This window comes from Psittacula echo (assembly GCF_963264785.1).
Source record: "Psittacula echo genome assembly, chromosome: 1".
Lineage (NCBI taxonomy): Eukaryota > Metazoa > Chordata > Aves > Psittaciformes > Psittacidae > Psittacula > Psittacula echo.
Window position 1 is genome coordinate 57485403 of NC_137735.1, and position 17971 is coordinate 57503373.

Consider the following 17971-nt stretch of genomic DNA (forward strand, 5'->3'; position numbering starts at 1 on the left):
AGAGACTGTCTTATTAATAATAGCGGTTGTGAAGTACCCACAAATAGAAGCACAGTAGTTCAGGTCAGCTATCTCCCATCTGATTTCATAAACACAGGTCTAATTTTCAGATGAAGGAAATGAAAGGAAATGGTTCTGTTGTACTGTATCTGTTTGGCTCCATGTGGAATGGCATGTGGAAATAGTCTCAACTGGGATCCGAGTGAGGATATATTATGAAACCAGGTGCAGACTGGAAAAGAGGGCAACTTTGAGAAATATACCAAAGATGCAAACAGATCACCCTTCTGTGCAGGGCAGATGAGGATATTGTGTATTTGCCTGCCCATGTGCATTTTTGATCTCAAAAATAGCTGCTGACTGCTTTTCTTGTTCCATTGTAATAGCTTTATTTGTCTTTGCCTGCTTTTTCCAAGTTCTTTTTTTCTGTAGCTTCAAATGAAAATCATAAAGATGAGAGAAGCAAGGGGCAGAGATGCTAGGGAGAGTACAGCTCCTGGGGGGGCAGATGTGTCAGGTGAGAAAACAACACATAGTCAGCATTCCCTGTGGCATTCCAGTTGTTGTTGGCTCTGCTACTCTGGGATAATACTCAAGTTTCTGTATTTGTGCATGTCCCATCCCTCTAAATCCAGGTCTGCAAACCTTCAGTTAGACTGGTCTGATATTTGGCCTGTTTGGGGAACTGGTAGCTATTCAGCTGGTGACCAACCCACGGTCACTAGATGGGTCATTGTCATTGGTGTCATGTTTTACGCTGACCACAGTCCGCCTTTTTTTCAGGCTTTTCCAATTTAGGCCAAGGATTATAGGTATATGTATGTATATATCTCCAATTTAGGAGATAGATATATATATACACATGAAATAGCTACTTGAAGGTCAGGATGGTGCTTCTGATGTAATTTCCCCATAGCTCAGGGCTTGGGGTGCTTATCTTGGCTCTACACAGAACAAGGAGTATGCGTCTCTACAGAGTGACTTGTCATTTGCCTTTGGCAGTTAACATGAAAGTCTGGATAATAAGCATTCCTTGATTTGTTGCTTTAATCTTCTAGAGGTAACACTTGGCTTTTGACATTGCCTCCCTTTCTTTGGTAAAAAAAAAAATTGAGTCCCTAAGTCACTTAAAAGAGTAAATGGTTTGGTTAGAAACTTCTGACTGTTTCACCTATATGTGAATGTTCTGCTCGTACTTGTAGGACATTAATTCTGAATCAAAAGGGGGGTTTTTTGGTTTTTTGTTTTGTTTTGTTTTTTTAATTATGATGCTAGAGACTTTTTATTGGTTGCCTTGGAAATTGCCTATGTTTGGGGTTTGGGATTTCAAAACAGAAAAGAATTCAGCTACTCACCATTTGACAAAGGCCGGGCTCTAACTGATATGCAATTTTGTAAGGAAATAGGTAACCACACACAATGTAATGAGGGTATGAGATGGCAGGGTAGCATTACCATAAGGAGTCAAAAAAATAAGCAGTTTCTTCTGATTGCAGGGAATTCTTAAGCAGTCATTACACTTGCACTGTATGAAACCTTTTGCTGTTGTCTTTATTGCATTTTATCTTTAATTTATATCCTTGAAACCAATTCTCCTTGTAAACTTCACTTGAAAACTGGCTTTCTCCTTTTTTGCAAGGAGTCTCCCTGGCACTGTGAAAGTAATCCATTTTAAATCAAGTTTGACAAACCAGAGGTAGGAACAAGTAAGACCTAAGTGAGCTACCAACATACCATTTAGTAATACCTACTAAAATGTACTTGTCTTTAATTCGTAATAAGATGTCAGTAAAGTGAAGGCACAGTATCAACTGTGAATGCAGTGATACCACATGTTTGGGGTGGCTGTGTTAAGAGCTCTTAACTTGCTGATGTTTGAGTATCCTGAGCACCTCAAACAGAATATAATTACTAGTATAATGTACAGATCACCTAAACAATATGGTTTACCAGTTGCTTTGCTGGTAAATGGGGAGGTCATGGTGGATAATTCTGAGTGCTTGCTGAAATCAGTTCCTTTTTGTCCCTTTTTGTACCAAACTAGTAAATGTTTGTGGAAAGAAGTGTCCCTGCCTGTCCTTTGGTTGGTTGCTTGTGAGATTGCTGAGCTGAAATAGTGTCGAGGCAGTTTTGAAAAGGTTGCAGTCTTGGCTGCATGTGTGTTAGAGATACATAACAGTACTTCCACAACTCTTCTTCTAATGAAAATATGGGAAGACAAAAACTAACAACAACCAGAGTTCTTTGCTATCCTTATGCATTGTTTAGCTGATCTAATCAGATATTCGCTTATATACAGTTTTAATTACTGCAAAGACATGGATTGATTTTTTTTTGGTGTGGTTGTTTATGTGAACTTTAATTTACGTATATATAAGATAAAATATTTGGGCACTACCTGAGCAAATTAATTTGTATACCTGTTGGCTGTTGAGCTTTCAACCTTAACTAAAAAAGTAAGTTTTACTCATGGCATTTTAAAGGGAAGTGGTGAAGGAGGAGGGGGAGGAAAGAATTAATTCATATATTGTTAGTGGTGTTCTATCACTCTCTGCCATACTGAGGAGTACCAGTGGATCTGTATGCTGTTTCTCCTCTGCTCTCTGATTTCTCCTCTAAATTCACCAACATTTCATTTCTGATAGGCATTTATAATGATTAAATTAAATGTCATTGTTTTGAGTCCTGTAGCTCCCCTCAGCTAGCCATTAGCTGTGCATTGAGTACATTATCTGCTTTATCCTTTTGAAAAAGTAAATCTTGAACGTCAATATTTGTAGTTTTAATAATATTATTACCAAAAACATGAATATGGCTGATTACTTCTCATAAAAACCTGGGAATATTGTCCTGCCTGTTTTGATGCACTTTCTCACATACACACAAACCAGTTATGCTTTCCTGCAAAGCTGAATATACAGGATATTGTCAGTGAGAGTATCCATTAATGGAGATGTAAATCTGCACAACTGTAATGGTGTGTAGTACAAAATCAGATTATTTTTTTTTCTAGAGAAGGTTCTTTAAGTATCGTAGAGTACCACTGAGGTTACTGGTTTTTCCATGTAGGCACATTTTGAGATTAAAAGAAAGATTTTAGAAAGGGACATCATTACAGCTTTTAAGAGGATATTACACTGTTATGTCTCATCAATATAAAACCATGATACACAAATGAATGTTTTCAACTGAATCTCTTTATCCCATGAGCGCTACATGCTCTAATGAAACGTAAACATTGTAGGGGATGAATGCATTACAAATCCCTGTAAGCATCCATATGGAAATTTCCAGTTCTGATTGCTGCAGCTTGCTCTGTGATAGGTCAAAACTTATGAGACATGTCTCCTTAAATCTCATCTCATGTGGAAGTGGATGTGCATTGTAGCTTATGGTGAGTTATGGTTGGCACCATTGCCTGCTGAAAGTCTTACAGTTATATTTCAACTTTTAGTTTATATTCAACTTTTAGTTTATAGACTGAAAAACCTAATGTTTTTATGATGTGCATGCAGATTTGGAGTGCTTGGTTGGAAGGCAGGTGTGGGTTGGAAGTCTGCAGTAACTTTTAGGTGCTTGATACCAGGCTTAAATACTTAAAGTTTGAAACACCTTGAGATTAGTGCACTATCTGAAAACTTGGATGTTAATGACTTCGCCTAGTCTGCACAGTGAGTCAGAACCAGAGTTAACCACCTAGTCTGACTTCCAGCTCACCTGCTTACATTGTCAGCAGGAAGAAAATTGCTACAGTGTAAAGTGGAAGAGAATACATCAGCATGGTTCTTTTACGGATGTTAAAATTGGTACCTTTACTGAGATAAGAAAACTACACTCCTATAATAGACTCCTGGAACAGTCTGTGCTGTCCCTGGCCGAAGGTAGATTAGATTGGGAAGAGCTTACAATAGGACTGCAGGAAAAATGGCTGAAAAGTGCATCAAAGATGAAGTACCTGCATATACATGAAGCAGTTTATAAAGCCACATTTCCTACAAGTTTTTCACTGTAGATTGCACATCTTCACCACAGCTCTGACAACACTTTTATTATAATTCAGTTGTCCCAGGAAAGGCACTAAATAACATACATGTCTTTGAATATGGTGCCTGCAGTGTTCTTACCTTGCAGCATTCAGGCTTTGTGAGTGACCACAGGCTCTGAACAGCAGTAATTACAATGCTTCAGTGCTCACTCTGAATTAATGCTACAGATGACCTTTGTGGAAGATGGCAGTCTTTCCACGGTGTTAGAGATAAGCAGGGTGAAATTACTTTGTTGTTTGGTTGGGGATACTTTTGTCTGCATGCACAGAATAACATGTTAAAACTATTCTACGTGCAAATTAATTGTGGTTAGGAGGGTACTGGATAAACATGTTGAGGTGGAACAGCTGACCCTTGCTGCTTAACAGCATTGCTCCTCTCTGTTGTTTTGGTAGTGTGGAGTAGCAAGCTTGTTGCCAGGAATGAGCAGATGTTAGGTGTCAGTTTTGAGTAACCTCTCTGTAATCATATTTAATTGAAAATTAACATCTCTAATGCACTAATGTTTTATGCATCCTAGTAGGGGGAATGTAGGCTGTTGGATCTTTGAGCTCTTGTTAACTGTTTCTGACCAAGTGGCTCCTGGGGTGTCATTAAATCATTAAATAATGTTAGGGGAAACTGACTTCAGTAGGCAGACATGCAGCATAATTATGTGTCTTGTTCATATAGGAAGCCACACTACCAAAGCAAAATAAATATCCAGGTCATCCATAACTCTGCATGATAGTCCTAACCTGAAGTGCGATGTTTATCATTGGGGTTTTCCTCTCTTCTGTTGGCAGAGTTAATAAGGCTTTGAATTGCCCCTCATGAACTGAGAAGTTCACAGGGAAAATACTTGGTCACTTAGAAGTTCAAAAGTGCAAATTAATGAGATGATATATAACAAGGAGCTGCCTTGCTAATCAGTTTACGAAGATGGAAGTGTAGTGAGAACACTTTCGATTCCTTCAAAGCAAGGAGTTTTTGCAGCTGCAGACACAACCTGTACTCTACACCTTCCTTCAGATCAAAGTTGATAAAAGGGAGAAGCAGGATCTATAATTTTAAGGGCTAAGTGCAATTTTGAATTCAACTTCATATACTTTCTTCACTTGACAATTAATAGCTTTCAGTAAATGGTTTATTTAGTGTATCAAAAATGTAAATTGTCTTCTCTGTTAATATTTTACAGATGGATTTCTTTTCTGTTTCCAAAATAAATTGTTGGCAACATGTTAGAATAGTTGTTGGCTTCCCTTCTGACCCATTGCGGGTTTTTTTCTGCACAAACTGCATATGCATTTATACATAGACTTTACAAAAGAATGCCAACTTGATATGCTTTTATTCTGAATCTCAAAACATAGTGGCAGGTAGGAAATCTTTTTGCATATGCACATTTACATAACAAAGGGAAATTTTCCAGTGATCCTATGTTAAAATTCCAAGATTAAGAACTAAACAGTTTTCAAGTCCTTTGGATGTGAGAAGTTTATACGTTCCGCTGCTTGCTCTTAATAGTAAAGCATTAACAAGTATGCTAAACCCATAGTAGTTATAATAAGTTATTTGAGATTTTACTTCAGGTAGAATTCCTGTACAAATTTGGTGGGTGCATGCAGGGGCTGAGGTGAATAGAATGACCACAGACCATTAATTTTCTAGGTCAGTGTCATGCTGTGTTCTAGTGTACAGAGGCTATAAACATGGCAGCCTGACATTGAACACGTTGCAGGATTGAATTACCTTATTTTAGAGTTTTCTTTTAGTAGTGCTTTCCCCAAATTATATGGTTTTAGTCAATTAGGACCAAGTCTGGGGGCAAAACTGGTGTTTAACCGCAGACTTCTCTTGATTAATTAACAAGGTGAGAGGATTTAGTTGAGAGATTTTAAAGAAAATGTGCCAGCATTAAACAGACTTTTATGGTGTTGCAGGGTACAGATTTTGCTGTCTGCAGGAATTTGATTAATCAGTGGCAGCTTCATTTAAATGTAACCCTAAGTACAGAGCTGGGTAAGAGGTTCTGTTTCATAATCACTGCATTATAGCAATCTGCTTCTGTTGGAAGACTGGATAACTACATCCAATGTATATTGATGTTACCGTGGGCCTGAGGAGAAAAAGAGCAGCAGGTTTTGACTACTGGTTGTTTTTTGTGTGTGGCATTAAATTCTTGTTTGCTTTAATATTAAAAGGGGTTTCTAAAAACTCTTGGTAAACTCTGCATTTACAGAATGCAGGTTCTTGGCCTGTCTGTTGCACGAGCCTTTCAAATACATGTCTTAAGTGAATTAATAGAGGAAGAGGAAATAGAACAGCTCTTAATTGGCTGGAGTTCAAAGCCTTTGGGGTGAAAAATGAGCAGCTAAACATGCAGATTTGCTAACCTCCCCAAGGAAGCACATCAGAGTGCATCGGAATACAGGTGCTGCACCATCTGGGGCATACAGAGCCTTTTATCATCTTCTACTGGTTTTAATCGTTTTTCTCATTATAATAAGCTTTAGAAAAAAACCACTGGAAACCTCTACAGGAAATCTTTAGTTTTTCTGCTTGTTTTGTCTGCTCTATAGGAAGTTATAAATGTACAGGGTTGGGGTACAGAGTAAAGCCTGAAGGGCAGAGTGAAGGGCTCAGTGTATCACAGCCAGTATTGGTTGTTGATTCCCAAATATCATTGCTATCTGTATGCTTTATACTTCTGCAAGAAGAAGGTGGAAATCAGACAATGCTGGATTCAATAAGGAATGCTGCAAATGAGTTCACTAAGTCATTGTTTCAGCCCAGGTATGTTTTTAAAACACTGATGTTAACAGCTGAAACATGGAAGTGGGTAGCAGCAGCAAAGCCACAGCCATTTGATGTTTTTAGTGTAAAATAACTTCTTGAACAGAAATGAGAAAAGACTTCCAAAAGAAAAATAGAAAAGAAAGCAAAAATGTTTGTTGGTTTTTTTTTTTTCTTGATATCTGACATTTTTTGGTGTGTCTTCTTGGGTGATAGCAATGTTTGAGGTGTGTCCACAAGTATTTGAGAGTGATAGGTCCATAGACAAAAGTTGAGAAGTTGTAAAGTGCCAGGACATACATGCTCATCAGGACCTTTGCTGAACTCTTGGGATAATGAGGCCTCTGCGCACTCAGCATCATGGTTGTTTTTCACGCCAGAACAGTGATTGGATTTTCTAGCTATCTTTGCTATGGTTATACCCTTTTAGCAGGAACACTTTAAGCTACTTCTCCCAGCAAGGCTCTTTCCAAACAAATAGATGCCTACTTGCCTACTTAGATGAGTTTTGTGGTTTTGAAAACATTTATGTAGTCCTCTGATAAAGGACTTGGAAGAAAGTTGTCTTCTCAAGTAAAGTGTTTCTAGACTAGTGTTGCTAAACCCAGCTTGTTGCAACTGTTCTGTGAAGTGGTGACCTCATAGCAGCCTTCCAGTATCTGAAGGGAGCCTACAAGGATGCTGGGGAGGACTCTTCGTCAGGGACTGTAGTGATAGGACAAGGGGTAACTTAAACAAACTTAAACAGGGGAAGTTCAGGTTAGATATAAGGAAGAAGTCCTTTACTGTGAGGGTGGTGAGGCACTGGAGCAGGTTACCCAAAGAAGTGGTGAATGCTCCATCCCTGGCAGTGTTCAAGGCCAGGCTGAACAGAGCCTTGGATGACATGGTCTAGTGTGAGGTGTCCCTGCCCATGGAAAGGGAGTTGGAATTAGATGATCTTAAAGTCCTTTCCAACCCTAACCATTCTGTAATACTAAGATTCTATAAATGTGCATGAAGGCTCAAGGCTCTTAGATGAATTGGTACTGATACATTTGTAGTGGCCCCTTTGATCTTGTTGCTTAGAAATGTTTATTTTCTTTGCTTTTGTCTGATTATTTATTTTATATTTTCCTGCTACCAGGATCTATTAAATGGCAGCTCTACAGTTTTGGCAAAGCCTGGTGAAGTTTCTGTTAACTGTGACCTTAAGTTTGCTGTTGGTTACTGGCTATGGATGTTCTTACAGTATCTGCCATAGAATTTTGTTTTAATGCTATTCTTCAGAAGCTATGGAAAGAGAAAGGATCAGCCTTCTCTCTTTACTTGGCTGTTTATGCCTTTGTTTTCTTTAGTTACTTTCTAACAAGGCTAAAAAATGCGTTTTGCACTCCCTGCAAGTAATGTGAGCATCCACAGGAGTGTAACAGCTATAAAGCTGCAATACAAACTAACAGCGTAAGTTCCGTTTGGGAATTACTTTACAACTATCTGTTATAAGGGATATAAATCATTGCATCTACATACAAATACCAACTGCTAACAGAGAAAGGCTTTTAATCTAATCTGTCAGTTCTTCTGTTCCTACCTTCTTATTTCTTTTTTTGTTTGTTTGTTTTCAAGCAATCAAAGCAAATTTGTATTTTCTCTTTGAAAAAATACTTGTTTACAGCTGCCTGCGCCAAACATCAGTTCCTAAGTATTTCAGCTGGTCTAACTGCAGATCTTTTATTATTTGGGGGGGTAAAGAGGGGGAGAGGTTTAAACAAAAAGACAAAAAGGAAGGAAAGGAGCTACAGAGATGTTTATAAAAACATCTTATTATGGTCTGCTATGTTAACATAATTATATAGACAAATCATTCCTGGAAAATGCAGTGGCAGGAGAAAAAGGAGAAACCTCTCTAGTAGTGCAACATTCAGATACTTGTACCTAGATTTGCTCTAAATTATATTGGGACTAAGCCAGACACAGAAATAAGACTACCTTCTCTATGCAGCTATCCTGTATCGCCTTAGACTTGATCCCTAACATTTTCCTGTCCCTCCAAATAATAATTAATTATCTAATTAAAAAGCTTCCTTGCTCGGTGTGGCTGGGCAAATGGAATGAATCTGCTGTGTCCAGCTGAAGTCAAGTGCAGATTTTCTTGGTCTGTGTTTCCTTGCTGGGATGGCATCTTCTGCCCCAAGGTGATCGGGGAAGTGTTGTGTATTTGAGAGCAAATAAAAGGGGAAGGATTCAGCTCTGCTGGTCCACACAGCTGGCTGGAGCCTGGCCAGGTGGCTCTGGATCTGCAGCTGACAGTCTGCATTGCCAAGAAATATTCTGCTTTTAGGATGATGGTGTTTGGGTAGCAGAAATTGCTAGCTGTGGGGAAATGCTCTTCAAAAGAGCAAAATTTCACTACTACTGTGTAAGAATAGTGCAGTTAAGTTTTTAGGAAGGGTAAGAAAAAGAATAGGGAAGATCATTGATTTTGCAGGTTATTGGGGTTCCTGATGGCATGAGGTCAGACCCTAGGGAGATCTGAGATGGGACAAGGTGGGAAACACACACAGTGGGACAAAGATGGAAATGATTTCCTGGAGAGGTGGCTAAGTGGGGAATGGAAGGGATGCTGTGGAGAAGAGACAGTTTTCCCTGCCTGGCGCATATAGAGCTGCACAGGTGTTCCCTTTCCAAGGTCTGTTTGAGAGCATATCTGCTAAAATCCTTGCTTAAAAGCTGCATAAGAGCCATCGCTGGAAATTTCTCCACTGCTGATAATTCTGACTGACCTTTTTGCACATATCTGTCAATACTAATTCTTAGCCCCAAGTCAATCAAATTTCCCAAGCCCTCTCTTCTTTATTAGTCAAGCTGTAAATGCCTTAAGGCATTTTGAAATCTGCACAGTTGAGTAAAGAAAATCCTGGGAAAAAGAAGTGCATCCTGTAGGTGTATAAAAAACCTGGGTTTATTGCGTTGATGGGTAGGGTTATTTATATTGTAAATAGAAGCGTCCATTCTAAGTGAAAATGTTGACAAGCACTTCTGTTTTGAGTTACATCATCTTTTTCATGTGTGCTACAACCTGCCCAGTGCTTCCTGTGTGAAAAGCTCTGCAAGAGGAAAGTGAGAGTTGGCTGCAACTTCGATAAACCTGTAAATGCATTCATCTGACTTCGCATCCTTCTTTCTCTTCTGTTATCTCATTTCAGCTGAAATTTAAACAAGCTTTTTCTTTGCTGGCAATTTGAAGAATGAGTATTATTACAAGAGGTGATTGAGCTTTTTTTGAGAGAGATACAAAAGCAGCTGTGTACATTAGGATATGCTCTAAGACCTTTGTAGGAAAAGATGCAGCAAGCCCATTTTCTTATCTAATGAGATAAACTGTAAGAGTGTTTTTGAAAGCAGAGTTACTCTTAATACCCTTAAAATAAAATTTTGCAACATTTCGCAGATCAGGATGCCTGTCCCAGAAGACACAGCACAAGAGCAAAGGTCCATTCTGTGGGGCAAAATAAAAAACCTGTCTGTGCTGACAGATTAATCTTTTGACCAAGACTGTTTTTGGGGAACAGATGGCACAGCTCTTGAATGTAGGCTTGCTTTTAAGCACAAATACATTTTCATGCTATAATCCCTCCTTCTCAGAGTCTTACCCATCCTTGATTTGCACACTTCCTTCTAGGTGTTGCATCCCATCTTCCGTTCTGAAAATGAAGTAGGTTGGGAAGAACAGCAACTTTCAAACAACTAGACTGTACTGAAACCAGATGAAGATGTGAGATTTCCAATACTGTAAAGCCTTAGACTCAAAGGAGATTTTGGACCTGCTTCTCTTTGTAGGAAGGGAAGGAGAAGAAGGTTTGATAAAATAAGACACAAATCTTGGTGTTCCTCCTAACAATGCACTTGGCCTGTGTAATTGTCTTGGTTTTAGGCCTGTCCTTACTCTTGCTCAGAAACCTGCTTGCTTTCAAAAGCAAGGATTGTCTGTACCTTCAGAGTAGTCCTCAGAAGATGCTGCCAGGCAGATTGTCAGCTGATGTTCATCCATTTTGTCTCCTCAACACTTCCTGGTGTTGCTTCTTTGCAGTAAGGGGGCACTGCTACTGAAATCATGCTTTTGGATAGAGGACAGTGAGGCTTAATTTCAGCCTGTTTTAAATGTCAGTGTTTTCACCATCTGTTTTTAATGCTTGTAAAACCTATATGGATGCAAATCCAGGTGCCTCCTTAGATAGCCGGAGCTCTACACCCTCGGCTGCCTGGTGGGAAGTCAGGTTACCTTGGTGACGTACAATGTGAGAAGAGAAACTTTGCCTCTTGTGATCATCTTTGACTTGCCAGGGCTGCGTAAAGTCTTTTCTCCCCTACTTGCATATGCTGAGTAGAGTCGGGAGGGCGTGGAGAGGAAGAGTTTGGGCAAGGAGTGTGTGAGAGAGCACAAAGCAGTAGTGACAGAAGTCAAGGAAAGCATGCACACTTGCGCAGTGGAGGCTGGGTGGAACGTCTTCCTGGCAAAGCTCTGCTGCAGTGGTGGATTTGACCAGCTGGGCTGCCATACAAGAAGTTCTTGGTGTTCAGTTGCCTTGATGCACATAGCACAGCTGTCACTTCGGTCATTGGTAGTTTGTCTGGCTGCTTAAATCTAGTGCCAAGTGTTTTTGGAACCTGAGCGGAGGCAGGAAATGAAAGATCATCAAGGATGATAAAGGCACAAAGAACAACAGGCACATGAAACCAAAATTTGATTGCTTGGACTCTTTTGTTTTTTACAGTGCTGTGAGGCAAGTGAGTTTTGAAGGAAAGCCACATGAATGCTGTATTGCTCTTGCTTCTTCAGTATCACCAGAATATGCATGCTTATGTTGAAACTGCTGCTTTGCTGGAAAAGACATCTTGGTTAATTTTTTAAACTTTGATTTGTACTGAGGAAGGGGTTAAAAATACTGTGGTTTTTATGTAAGCTGCAGGACTGAAATATAAATGTTGCAGTGCAGTTCTTGTAGTGCCCTATGGAGCAGCTGGGAGAAGGTATTCGCCACATGGTCCATATTGAGACAGGAAAGCTGTGTCTCAGGAAAATAAGAAAATCTGTCATCTTTTCTCTGTCCTAGAGAGAAGAAGATGAAAAAAGTACATATCCTGAATGCTCCCAAGTGTCACAAGTATCTCCTCTTGCTGAAAGTTACCAGGTATAGGGGTATTATTGCAGAATGAGTGATGTGTCTGTTGCAGGGGGTTTGTTTGTTTAATTTAAGTTGGGCTTCCAGAAGATACTGCTAAATCTGAGCTATGTACCTTGAATCTGCTGTTTGTATTGAGGCTGTTGTTGCATGGTCGTCTAAATCTGTTCTAGGACCAGTAGAGAAACAATGAAGATCCTTTAAGTGTAAGCAAAGACAAATTACTGAGAAGTTAGTGAGAAGGTGTTTCTGTAGATCAAATGGGCACTTATAAGATGATTGTAGGCACTTATTAGGGCTCCTTATGTCTTATTTTCCTACTCGTGTGGGATTGCTTATAAAAACAGCACAGAAACTTAACAGCAGATATCTCCCAAATGGCCTTGGTGACTAATTTTAAAAAGGGAAATACCTTATGTGCAGCTTCTGTAAACTTGGTCTGAATACTGATTCATTTTTGGTGATCTTGGTTGTACAAGATCTGCAAACTCAGTAGACTGTGACAGCACCTGCTGTTTTTCCTTCTTTCCCTTGGTTTTAAACCTCTCTGAAATGTCTGTAAATAGTTTATTCTAAAGTTGCAGGTTGTTGCTCCATAAATAATTAATTGCTCGGTTTGTTTCCCTTGGAGAAACAGACAGGAGCTGAAGTCATTCATATGCAGAGAACTTCTAGGTGTGTTAAGTAGAGATGGAAAAAATGTATGTTGATATTGAAAATATAATTAGCTATTTGTAGTACATGTCCTCCCTGCACAGTAACACAACACCGGCCCTCATTTTCCTCCTGTTCCAGACAAGCAAGCAGTATCTAGAAGGATAGCTTGTCTTGCTCTCTCGTTCACAGGGTGGGAAAGATCAGTAGATCAGTGTGTGGGGAGAATGCTGAATACTGAGGTCGTTGGCTCATCTAGTGACACTCAGAGAGGCCCCAAGGTTCATTTTTAGGTATTGCAACTGTTGTTCTCCCCCATGATTTTTCCCCCTTCTGTTCCCTTCCTCCAGTCCTTCTCCAGTAGCTGTGAGCAAGGAACTGTACCAGGTGTTGGACAGGGTCTCCAGGAGATAACCGAGCTCTCCTCTTCTGCCAAAGGAAAGACTGTAATACTACATTACTATTGAAAAGCACACTGCAAGATAAGTTTTAATTAGAGTGTGTTTTGCTGCAGTGTAATTAAGGGTAAAAAGCTTATGCTGAGTGGAATAGTGTGTTTTATTACTGTGCTTTTCCATTTCAGGTTTTTATCATTGCCTTAGAGAGAAGGAAATTAGAATATGGGATGCCATGGCATTCATAGTATCAGTTGGCAGTAATAATCTTTTGTGAAGGCTGCTTATGAGTTTGACTTGAGGCATTCTTGACAGCATCTCACGGTAGAATAAAGTCTTTTAAGTATTGCATGGCACTTCAAGAAAGGGCAGACTGAGTTCAACTGTTTTTTGGTTGGGATGAATAGCTTTCTACTAATAAATGCAAATTAAGGGGGACTGGAATGGTGAAAGAGCATTACATTAGTTTTGCTGTCAAAACATGAACCAAAACTACCAGATCTTCTGAGACGCATATAAGCAAAGACAAGCTAGTGGTTAAGTATGTGATTGTAGGCTAGCTGAATTTTGATTCAGATTTTTTGCAACATTTTGGTATGGCAAGTCAAAATGTAATAAACCAACTAAGTGTCAAAGACAATAGTTCCATGCTCTCAGTACAGTCTCCTAATGACATCTTTTTGTAGAATTCCTTATTAAGGTCACTTTTTAATGAGAAGAAATATTTTTATTTCTTCCTCTCTCCCTTCCCACCCACGTTACAGTTTTCCATAGAACAGAAGTTATGGTTCCTGATGAGGTTTCTATTTGCATATGCAGTGCTGAGGCAGATCAGAGGCTTTCATGTCACCTCCTTACTGGTGGTGATAGCAATTTATTACACATAACTGGTCACACATAAATTTGAGCTTAAGTTTTGCAGGTGCAGTCACTCGGCATCATAAGAGATAGCTTATTCGAAACAGCTATCTCCAGAAACTGCAATGTAGGTAGGTTCAGTCATTTGCCACTCTCAAAAGTGAAAAATGCAATATTGCTATTCCTGTCTCTCCCACTCCTCATGTCTGACTGTGCAATTTTCTAGCTCAGTTTTGCTCCTGCATTGCTCACTAAAGCTGTGCTGTAAACCAAATCATTGGAATTTCCTCTCCAACTTTAAGAGTGGCAACTTCCCTGCTTACAGAGACCCTTAACAGAAAAAATAGCTATTTAAACTGGACATATATTTTCTGTTTTATGCCAACTTTTTTTGTTTTATACCAACTGATATAATATTTTCTGGTTTATACCAACTGGTATTATTTAATGGAATATATTGGATTATTTTTATCACAGTCAGCACTCTGTGCCTTAAATTCTCATGAGTTTTCACTCCCAGCATCCATGCCTTGAACTGAGTCAGGAGATGTTGGCACTGTGGCCAACTGCTGCTCACAAGTGTTTTGCTTTAGGAAGCAAATATAGCTGAGGGAGAAACAGCTAACTGTTTCAGAGCTAAATGTTGTTCACAGCCTGTGGCCTGATACCCATAGTTGTGATTGCATTAGAGTGTTTTAGGATGTGCTGCCATGTGTGTGTTTGAGTTGCAGAAAAATGTGGAATAGCTTTCTTCAGCCTTTGTGTGGTTAGATGAATTAGCCAAGATTCCAGCTGTCACTGATGTTACTGTGAGGCCAGTCTCATTGGTTTGGTCCTGCAGTTCAGTTTGCCAACTTCATTTCTTTTCCAGTGGCAGGGTAGGGGTCATTCCTAGCACTTTGAAAGGGGCACAGTGCTTTGGCTGCAAGGTGCAAGCTAACGGTTTAATAACTTCATTGAAACTGGTGATTTAAATCTGGAAATATAGGGAGAAAGTTGACTCAGCCCTTCACACTTCCCAATTAATCGGCCTGATAGGAAGAGTTTATTATTTGGAACTCAATTCAACTGCATGGCTCAGTGGCTTTTGCTTTTCTTATACTAGACATATTCTTTGCAGGTGGTTTTAATGGGTAGGCTGCATTAACAGACAACCTAAAAAATTTAAGAAAACCTTTAGTATATAGAGATTATTTCAGTGGACCATGCATGAATCGTAATTTCAAAGTCTAAAGAATAATAGAATGAAATACCTTAATGATCTTATTTCAGTAAATGTAATTTAATGTATTTTTTACTTAATATATTTAAATATTTTGTTATTTATTAATTGTTGAATGCATTGTTTCCTTCATAAGTAAAGTAGATACCCAAATTCACAACAAAAGAAAATAAATAACCTTCAAATAGAGGCTGTGTGCAATTCGATGCCTGGGGCATTTTGGATGATAGATACCAGATCTTGATTGCAGAGTTACGTACCAAGTGTCTTGGCCCAGCCTATGGACAATTCTTGTAACCAGCTTAGTCAGGGATGTGATTTCGCTTCCTACTTCTGCCTGGTACACTTAGTTTATAGCAGTAATGCCTGCTTTGTGGGAGTCACTGCAATAAAATTGGTCTTTTCCTTGTGCAGGGGGACTAGCTGTAGAGGCAGAGGCCTTTTGTTCTGAAGTCACTGCATCTTTCACAGTGTGGATGGACTGCTTGAAGTACATGGGTGTAATCAGAGCAGTTTGTCTTCTCTGTTTTGATATGGCTGTGTTCAAAGATCTTAATGGTTCTCACTGATGTGTTGGGAAGGAACAGCTTGGGAGCACAACCAGGCAGGTTCAAAAACTTGCTGTTATTTATCCCTGTCCCAGGTCATAGGTGATACTTACGGCATCTGGATGTGCTTCCTTCAACGTGGTACCAGAGGCTAGTGGTGCTGTTAGTTGCAGCAGCATCTCAGCTACAGCTGAAACAGACATTCATGTTTAAAAAGTAAAAAAATCTTCCATGCTTTGGCAAGCTGCATTGTTGGGTTTGTCTCTTTAACACCATGAATGTCAACAGTTAACTTTTGGTGTACAGTATATAATTATGAAGCAAAAGAAAGTAACCTCAGTCACTTATAGTTTATTTGAGAACCTTAAAAGTGTCAGAAGTAAGTTTATGATTCAGCAGTAGAAGACTTCACTAGAACCATGCCTACTGTTTTAAGTTACACTACAGACTCGGAACTGATGCAGAACACTTCTGCCTTCAGGCACCATGATGTAGAGACTTTTCAAGCAGCTCTTTTTTGCAGGACAGGAGAGGTCTTATTGTAAGAGTTGCATGAAGCACTTCAGAGCCATTGCCATTTTTTTTCCTTTCTTTCCTTCCCCTTCCCCTTTTCCTCGAGTTATTTCAACCACATTAGACAAAAAGTTTAACTATGGCAACACCTTAATACCTTTGGCAATATTTTGCACTGTCTGTAAGGATGGTTCTGTCTTTTTGCATAGAAATTGCAAAAAGCAGGCGCCCTGTGTCTGTGCTGCAGGTGCGGCTGTGGAAGCACACTGGAGCGTGGAGGGAACAGGTGGGAGCACCTTACAGAACACTGGTGCCATCTGATGGTAAGCTTTCCCAGCACATTCTGCACCCTTCCCTCCATATAGAGACGTACATTTCATTTTTGTGGGACTGGGGGGAAATGACGTTAGTTGCACGTTATATATACGCGTTATATATATATCCCCTAAAAACAGAGGTACTGTATTATTAAAGAAATCTAGAGTGTTTTGTGTTTTTTTTCTTTATTCATCGTGTGTTTTAAAAACAGCTTTTAAATTAAACTACAACTTACAATATTACTTTTTCACTTTTTCTCTTTTCTTCCTCCCCCCAGAAGTAACTATTGATTACAGGCATGGTCTTCCTGTGATAACTCTTATGCTGCCCACAAGAAGTGAACGCTGTCAGTTCACTATTAAACCAGTGGTGACCACCGTAGAGGCATTCCTGCAGGATGTGCAGAGAGAAGATAAAGGAGTTGAGAGAGCGGAAGTCTTTGCAGCAGGTATTTTACAATTCTGCCATTCCTCAAAATGAATACATTTCCTTTCAAGTGGAATTTTCAAATGGAATTTGTTTCTGTCCTGAAGCATGAGTTCAGTCCTCCATCAGGTTTAGCATTGTTTACTGTAGGGGAGCTCATTGTGGTTCCAGTGTGTGAATGAACTTGATGTACGCAGGAACTTTGGCATTGTTTGTGGGGTTTTTCATGTTAGGGTTTTGGGGGTTTTTTGTGTGTTGGGTTTTTGGGGTTTTTTTGGAATTTTTTTTTTATTATTATTATTAAGGCTGTGTCTGTTTGGCAGCAAAGTTAGAAAATTCTCTTGGAAAAGATAATTTTGTAAGAGACTCTTCAGAAGCCACTGTAACTAATAGTCATTGCCAGCAGCTGGCCTTCCCCTGAACATGGGGGTATTGACTAAAAAAGATTTCTTACTGGGGTGAGGCAGGGCTAGCCGAAAATATGTGCTGGCAAACAGTTAACCTCCGAGTACTACTATCCTATCATGCAGACACATCCATGGCAGAAATATTTGTGATTGTCTGCTGAATTGCATTCTCTTGTGGCCTGTCAGCAAAAGTTAACTACTTGTTTTGCATCAATGCAAGCATCAGTCACTTGTGAAGCATAAGAAATCTACAAGTCTGGTGTTTCTGGCATGGATGGGCGGCAGGTTCCAAAGTGGAATGGAATTTGGACCATTTTCACCTGTCTCAACTGTTTAAGCCCCCCCACCCTGACTTTCCAATAGAAACATTACCCGCTTTGATTAAAGCAATGACTGTTCAACAGTTCTCTGCTCCGTATTTTTCAAGTGCCATGCAATTGTGATATTAGAGGACAACTTAGATGTTTAATTCATTATGAAACTGATACTGTAATGAGAAACTATTGGTCAAGTACTGAGGGGTTGAATTAGAACATCTATTATTAAAGAAAAATTTTGAAGCCTTGATTTAGACACTTCTGTGTCATTTAGCCATTAAATAAAAGCCAACCTTAATTGAAAGTATTACTGCTGTGTATGATGACTCA

General features: G+C 39.4%; 1 protein-coding gene across 4 annotated transcripts in view; it reads left to right on the plus strand.

The window, feature by feature from the left end:
* The window catches only part of MCUB (mitochondrial calcium uniporter dominant negative subunit beta), a 44729-nt gene that overhangs the window by 20645 nt on the left and 6113 nt on the right, over positions 1-17971 (plus strand). For all 4 annotated transcript variants that reach the window (XM_080639263.1, XM_080639265.1, XM_080639264.1 and 1 more), the window contains exons 2-3: positions 16421-16496; positions 16769-16939. In XM_080639263.1, coding sequence (XP_080495389.1) covers positions 16421-16496; positions 16769-16939 — 247 coding nt within the window. The remainder of the gene's footprint in view (positions 1-16420; positions 16497-16768; positions 16940-17971) is intronic.